Here is a 7770-nt window from a genome sequence, read left to right as displayed (position 1 = left end):
ATTATTGCTATAATGAAAAGTGTGTAATGTTATTTTGTGCTATAGTATCGCTTACTGAAATTTTTTTTTTAATAGGTGTTATCAAAAATCAGTATTTCCAATATTCAGATTCTAACTTTGAATTAGATGTCCAGTGTTGGTTTAGAACCGCAAAAACTAGATTTGACAGAGAAAAACAATCTGAAAATGTTCAATAATAATAATTTAAATCTAATTTTAAATTTTACCGATCTGTAAATTTTTTTCCAACAAAGTAGTTCGGAAGTTTATTATTTTATTTTATACACAATAAAATTAGTTGTTTTATTATAATTTGTTGCATTACCAATCTATATTTTTTTATGATTCATATTATTATTGTTTTGAATAAATATTAATATATTCAATTTTTCTTTAGGATCCATGACATCTAGTAGGAGAGTAAAAAATATTGGAACAATATCTATTTTAATTTTGAAAACACATATTTAAATTCCTTAATCTATTTTCTAGCTTATGTAGGAAATGGATCTATGATCTGTAGTATTGTTTAATTAGTATTATAGTACCAGAGTAATTTTCTTTTTTTTTTTCAAAATTCACTTTTACTTTTGAATTACTAAAAAAAAAAAAAATCGCTTCCAACAAAACACACAAAATTCTTATGTTTTTTTCGAAATGGGCGGTGAAATGTTACCGAGAGGCAGTAAACTAGTTTTGGGTGGTAGAGGGGTGGTAAGCGTGTTCACGCAAAAACGTTGTAATGGTGTGACCTAAAAATAATACATACTTGATAATCCATATAATAACTATCAGTCACTAATAGGTACTATGTTGAGCAATGCACAGTACCTTATCTTTGATTGTTGACAAATTTATTATCTTAATTATTTTAGCGATTGTGCGTGGACATTATATTTTATTATAGGTAACTATATTAACCAACCTTTTAGTACACCGTTTGAAAAAGAGGAATCGACTCGATATCGTGACAAGAGGAGATTTATGACTTAAGTTAACAAACATCGAACCTAATATCAAAAAACAAGCTAAAAACCACCAAGTTCAACAATCTCATTGATGCCTAGCAATATTTTTTTGAAGAAACTAAAAAATGTATTTATATTTATATTTTTTTAAATGTTTAATTTAATTTTTATTTATTAATATTTATTTTTTTAAATTAATTTCCATATTCCTAGTACTATAAATAAAAATATATCAAATATAAAAAATAAATAAAAACATGAGTTATTAGATAATTTCAATTTTTTCTTTTAAATTTTCCAAATACCCTTAATTATAGAATTCTCACCTTGTAGGGGTCGTTAAAAAATGTATTGACACTCAAGGGGGCGGTAACTTAAAAAAGGTTGAGAAACACTGATCTAATTGCACGAAAAAACTACCAGCTTTCAACAGTCCTAATATTGTCTTGTATTTTTGTTAGATAATTTTAATAATATTCGAACCAAAAATGGAATGTTTTGTTTACAACACATTTTGATATAGGTCATGATAATATTGATGAATACATTAACCTATGGTTTACAATAATATTAATACATTGTTGTATTAAAATGTAGCCAATGTAGGTACCATAGTCTTGTTAACATAAATATAATATAGTCATAAAACGAGTAGTAGATACACTTTATGAACAAAGGGGTCATAATTAGATATTCTAGTATTTTAAAGGCTAGAGAAAATAAATTAAGTTCCCCCCCCCCAACATTTTTTTCTGGCTACGGCACTGATATTAGTTATAAAACAATTGTGTACAACTTATCAAATATTTTATAAGCACATTTTTACTTTTAATAAAAAACTTAAATAGTATTGAAATTTTATACTTAATACTAACCTAATCTACTTATGAGTTACTTGTACTAAATATTTATTCTTGAATGAAAAGTATTGAAACATGGTTGTTGACACATACTGGGTTTTTCTGGGCAAGCATCACAAAAATATGCCGTATCTTTTCGAATCTTCTGTGTATAACATAGTTGACAACTTTTTCTTATTGCTCTTCCATTTTTTCCAACTCCGTGTTTTTTTAGTAAATGATTCACTTTTGACGGTAATAATCTTGGTTTTGGAATTTTTGGTAGAAGAACGCTCAATACAGATAAACGGTAGTCGTATAATGGCATACCTATATAAGTAAAATGAATTAATTAACAACATTTGTACAGTATGTATCCCAATTTTTTTGTACCATCGAATCGTTTTTCTAGTGCAAGGATAATAACTTTGCATTTGGTCCTGACGGTCTATTCCACTCATAAACTTGTTATAGTTAACGATAGGTTCTGGTTTAATTTTATTATAGCCACGTTTATTTGTAGAAACTACCAGGTTGTTTTTAAATTTTGTTGATATATAAGTGACCTCTCTTTTGTCTCTCCACTTTTTAATTACCACGCTATTTGAATACCTAGCAATAGTTTCGTATTTCTTCAATTTTGCCTGTTTCACTTCTACTGGAGTATTTTTCCTATTTAATCTCAACGTTCCGGTACAGTACGTATTTTTCTGAATTAATGAAGTTGCCAAATCAAAGCTGTTATAAAAGTTATCCATATACAAGGAGTGACCATTTTCTAATTTTTCAGACATCAAATGCAAAACTACTTTAGAAGCATGACCTTGTTCTCCCATATCATCAAATACTCCAGTATAAACAGCAAACTTTATAACTAAACCAGCCGGTTCTGTAAGCATATATAGTTTTATGCCATATTTATGGCGCTTATTTTGAATGTATTTCCGAAAAACAAGACGTCCTTTTCACAAAACCATCGATTCGTCAAGTGAAAGCTCTTTTTTTGGATAGTATATAGTTTTAATTTTATTATTAAAATAGTTAATTAATGGTCTTACCTTGTACAAGCGATCTAAAGGTTGTGCTTGATCATCAATATTTGGAGCAAAATGAAAACAGCGCATTATTACTAAAAAACTATCCCTACTCATATAATTTGAAAAGCAAATTATATTAAACAGATGGTGATTGTTCCAATAATCGTTCAATCTATTTAGCTTTATCGTACCAGTATGAATAATCAGAGCTAAAAAAGTCAGCATTTCGTCTTTATCCGTAGGTTTCCACGTCGATATGCGTGAGCTCAGATAATGACCAATACGTGAAAACTCTTTTTCAGCGTAACTGTTAGTTTCATCGACCAATAAATTAATGAAATCTTCATCGAATAATAAGAAAAAAAATCTATAGGATTTCCTTCACCTGGTATTGGAACCAGTAATTCATTATGTTTTGTAAAATTAAAATCAGGCATATCAGTTTCTTCTTCAAACCATGATTGTGTAGGAGTATTTTGTATATTACCTGTATCGTTCACATCAACATCAATATCGGAAAATTCGGAACTTTCAGAATCATTTGCAACCTGAGAAGAAGCTTCAGCCATATAATCGCTGCCGGAGTCAGAAAATTCAAAATCCTCATTACTTTCGGACTAGAAAATCATCTGTTTAATTTTGATTTCATATCCCCGATTCATATCATTCAATTTATTACTCATATTGTAAAAAAATAAGTTATAAAATACGTCAATTAAATCGTCAATTAACGGATAGTAATAATTACGTATTTTACAGTCGAATCACGAACAGTTATAATTACGTATTACACAGTCGACCACACGCGAAAAACTGATAAAGTAATGCTAAAATAACATGAAATAATAATATAAAAGTATTCCCCGTTCAAGACTTATCGTAGACCTAAAAATAGAAAAATTGAGATACGGATTGCACACACATATACAGTAATATGTACTGAACAACGCTGGCGAAAAAAAAAAGATTAAAACGCAACGCTAATAAAATTAAAAATAGTTGAAAATAAATGTATAAATGACGCCTTAAGGCGTTATCCCGCAGCAAACGTGTTAAAGATCAAACTTTTACAACATTTTTCAAATCTCGAAAATTATCAATCATTGTAATTAAAAAAAAAGGTGGGCAAGTGGGTGTCGCTCTGCTGTACAGTAGGTTACAAGTGAGTCACTGCAATGGATTGTGTTAAATTTGAATCCAATGATATCATGGGCACAAATAGTGGGGGGATTTAGGGGCTAAGCCCTCCCAAACATTTCCTACATTTTGTTTTAAGCTTATTCAATATTATCAAAGTAAGGCCCTATTAGCCCCACAAATCTCAAACGCTATTTGCGCCTATGAATGATATATCATTGTATAAGAAAAACGATTTTGTGCAAAGACGGTTAGTCAGCCTACATATGATATTATACTAAGAATATTTGATGATATTATTGTGAATAAAGTAATTTATATATTATAATTTATAAACTATTTACGTGGAACCTTGTTTTAAATTTCCAATCCTTAGCTATAAAAGTTGAACATTTTATACATTTTTAACATTTAAACTTTAAATGCTTATAAAAAAAAAAAATTGTCCCTATGTAATTTCAATATTTTTCATCTGCTATGTTGTATGTTTTTTATATCATCAACATCCTAACTCTACTTATGAGGAATCTTGTATTACAATTTCAAATGTTAGATTTAAAAATTTCTAACTCAAAATAATTTGCACATTTTCGTGATTTTTACGTAATTTGTCAAAATGTAAACTTTAAATGCTAAAAAAAAAATTGTGACAACGGATTTTTAATGTTTTTTATCTACCTTTGAAACAATATATTAGGAGTCTTCTATTAAATTTTCAATAATTTTATAATCGTATTTTATCTTTATAGTGAAAATTCTTTGTACTTACAAGTCTGGATCCACAACCGAGACCCAGTAACCCCTTCACCCTATACAAATTCTACTATGACATCCATAGACAATTTAGGTGATTGTCGCTGCTACTTATAAGTTTTTTATCATGGACTGAAGAAATCTAAACATTATTTGGAATTCAAATAATTACCAATAGTATGCACCTATTTTACAATTCTTAAACTAATTTATACTAACACGTAAATAATAATCGAAACCTTAACGTTTTTGTTAATTAATGCTTATTAGTAGTTAGTTAGATATTACATTAATATTATATTTCACTAATCCTGGACTACTTTTCAATTGTAGCAAAATCTCATTGATTTCATTCACATACTCTTCTCAGTTTTCTAGAACATCTAGATTTCAAAGAAAATGAATCTCAATCATATCACAGCTTTCTTATTGTGAAATCCTAAAACATATATTTTTTTATCTCATTTAATAATTTTTATCGATTTCACTTTTCTAGAATAACCTTGTACTGGGGGAATCGATATAGCATTTCCTCGAGATATACCGTATGTATTTTGTGGTAAAGTGAATAAAATAAAACGTGTCATAAAATAGTGCAATAACACATTTAATTTGTGCTTTTGGTGGTGTACGGTATCATATAAAATCAGGGCCTTCATTTTTTCCCCTTTTTTGATGCTGTTCTCGATCCTTTTCTTGAACCCTTTTTTGATCTCTTCTTTCCACCAGTGGTCACGACGGTGGTCGTTACGTCATCATTCAAAAACTGCGTCTCGGCATCCGTGCGCTTTATATCCAGCGGGGGGTTAGGCAGACGCATTTCAACTTGCAAGCAGGCTACGTCGGTGGGGTTTTCGTACGCCTTGGATAGCCGCAAAACAAAAACATGCTCCTTGTCGTCCACAGGTAACCCAGTGACTGGGCCGACTGCCAGATTATTGGCGGACACCGGAACCGCTGGCAATACTTGCATTGTCCTCTTGCGTTGAGTGTTGATGTACTTTGTGGCAGTCGGTCGGTCCACAACGATGGCTGTCGGCGCAACCGATTGGCCATTGTTCTCAGTTGTAGTGGTCTTGACGATAGAGGTCTTTCTTCTGCCTAGGTGACCCAAGTGGAACGTGGCACGGTCACCGGCTACTCCAACCTGGCCGGGCAGAAGTCGAATCATGTTCGGACCCAGTCGGCCGATCGCCAACTTCTTCTTATTCACACAGAATGTCCGCATTAGCTGTAACAGCACACCATGACAGTTGCTATTTGAGAAAGTCAAAACAAATGATACACACAGGCAGACAGCTGCAGTATTCACCAATTGAAAATAATAGAAGTTCACTTAATAAAATAAGAAAACCTATGAATTGTTTTATTTTTGAAAATACAATTACCTATCTATATCAGGAAAAAAGTCTATAGGGGTTAAATTTTACTTGACCCTATGGTACTCAGTTATGCTATTATTACCAACACATAAGTGTATATAATAACATCATAAATATTGTAATATTCTCGTCGTTGGGGCTGGTCAGAGTGATATTCTGATAGCCGCTGACTACGAGTATATTATGATTTTGCAGGAAGCAAGACCACTTGTGTTGATGATGAAGATGTTGACAGGGTAGTTTATAAATAAATGTAGACAGATGAAAAGATACTTTGTAGTTTATTAAAATGGTCTTCAGTAATTTTGTCTAAGTCCAAATGACAAGTTACTACACAGAGTGACGTGAAGGTGCTTGTTGTGCTCTGGAGTAGACACGTCTGAATACAGGCTGTTTCGGGCTCCCTTTTATATTCGGGTCCCTGCTCCCCCTGCCTATCGATACGCTATCTTGTCTCTAACGGATGTGGTCTGTGTGACCATCGACTCAACCTATGCACTTGCAATATTCCTATCTAATCTGAGTATTCGCTATAATGTTCTGACAGCTAATTGATTATCTGTGTTGTTGTGCAGAAAGTCATCTCTTCTGCAAATCGCTAATTATTTATCAGTTAACACATCCTGGTCTATATAGTTGCGTACATATACATATATATACGTACATCTACTCGTGGCTTTTGGCAATCCCAATATCCTGACAACTGATACGTGATTTGTGTTTTAATATGGCTCGTGATTAATCACTCGGTTATTTTGACTACATGATTACTAACCCTTTAACCTTTTATTGTAATTGCATATTTGCAATTTGACTATTGCCAAATTGTTTAAGGAGGTCGTTTACCTAATCGCTTATGCCGAATTTAACTATTCATATATAATGATATTTATGTGTTGTGAGTAAACGGATACTATCCGTTACAATATGCTAATTTACGCCACACATTGAACTTATAATTTGCACTATCTAGAGATAGTAACATTGTTAATGTATCCTTAACCTTCTCAAATATTACTTACATTAGGTGGCATTCCGGTTCCTCGAAATGGACATTCCTGGGTTGTGTATTTCTTGCAGTCGGTCACGCAACCGTAGTCCCCTGGAGTGCTCGAATTTTCTGCATCTTGACATACAGATGTTTCGAACAAGTAATCCCTCATCTTCTCCAATGCGGTAACCGCGCATCTAACAATTTTGGACTCATCCCGGCAACACGCTCCAATATTTCTGGTTCGCTGGTCCATTTTATGAAATTCTCTATTTGTAGTGTACAAGTAAACTTTTTAATTATGTGTAGAATCGGGATTTTTTATAATTTTATAGAAATAAAATTCAATACAACATATGTTTTAATTAACTGTATTTTGATGGTGGTTGCTATGTAGTGTAGTTTTGCATATTTAAATCAGACGATTATTTATTAAACTAGTAATTCTTCTTTACTCCTAAATAGAGTTTACTTGAATATTGAAGTGATGTAAAGAAGAGATATGGATATGGATATGGATACATATATATATAGATGCATCTGAATACATATCACATAATATTTTTATTAGAATCCTAAAATATGAGAAAAATATTACCAACATTGCCAAATAATTTGTATTTATATTATTAGATTCTGAGCAGGGGACGGATTTAGTGTTTT

The 7770-nt window shown here is 31.5% G+C and overlaps 2 protein-coding genes across 2 annotated transcripts; both read right to left on the bottom strand.

Moving 5' to 3' along the window:
- Positions 1-1868: 1868 nt before the first annotated feature.
- Positions 1869-3413, bottom strand: LOC103307837 (piggyBac transposable element-derived protein 4-like). Its single transcript, XM_008180185.1, has 3 exons — positions 3230-3413; positions 2235-2696; positions 1869-2137 (listed from the first exon to the last, which is right to left on the bottom strand). The coding sequence occupies exons 1-3, from the start codon at positions 3411-3413 to the stop codon at positions 1869-1871; spliced, it is 915 nt and encodes a 304-aa protein (XP_008178407.1).
- A 1907-nt stretch (positions 3414-5320) lies between these two features.
- Positions 5321-7509, bottom strand: LOC100575159. The gene is made up of 2 exons (XM_008180165.3): positions 7139-7509; positions 5321-5965 (listed from the first exon to the last, which is right to left on the bottom strand). Exons 1-2 carry the CDS (start codon positions 7361-7363, stop codon positions 5390-5392), a joined length of 801 nt encoding a protein of 266 aa, XP_008178387.1. The 5' UTR covers positions 7364-7509; the 3' UTR covers positions 5321-5389.
- Between the last annotated feature and the right edge of the window lie 261 nt (positions 7510-7770).

Source organism: Acyrthosiphon pisum, chromosome X (assembly GCF_005508785.2).
Source record: "Acyrthosiphon pisum isolate AL4f chromosome X, pea_aphid_22Mar2018_4r6ur, whole genome shotgun sequence".
NCBI lineage: Eukaryota > Metazoa > Arthropoda > Insecta > Hemiptera > Aphididae > Acyrthosiphon > Acyrthosiphon pisum.
This window is presented reverse-complemented; position numbering and strand designations above follow the sequence as displayed.

Bases quoted from the DNA above. Each gene is read 5' to 3' on its own strand.
- LOC103307837 (XM_008180185.1), bottom strand. From the start codon at position 3,413: ATGGCTGAAGCTTCTTCTCAGGTTGCAAATGATTCTGAAAGTTCCGAA. The intron at 2,697-3,229 runs GTGAAGGAAATC...ATATGCTTACAG, and splicing joins ATTACTGGTTCCAATACCAG to AACCGGCTGGTTTAGTTATA. The intron at 2,138-2,234 runs GTTATTATCCTT...TTACTTATATAG, and splicing joins CCGTCAGGACCAAATGCAAA to GTATGCCATTATACGACTAC.
- LOC100575159 (XM_008180165.3), bottom strand. From the start codon at position 7,363: ATGGACCAGCGAACCAGAAATATTGGAGCGTGTTGCCGGGATGAGTCC. The intron at 5,966-7,138 runs GTAAGTAATATT...GTGCTGTTACAG, and splicing joins GAACCGGAATGCCACCTAAT to CTAATGCGGACATTCTGTGT.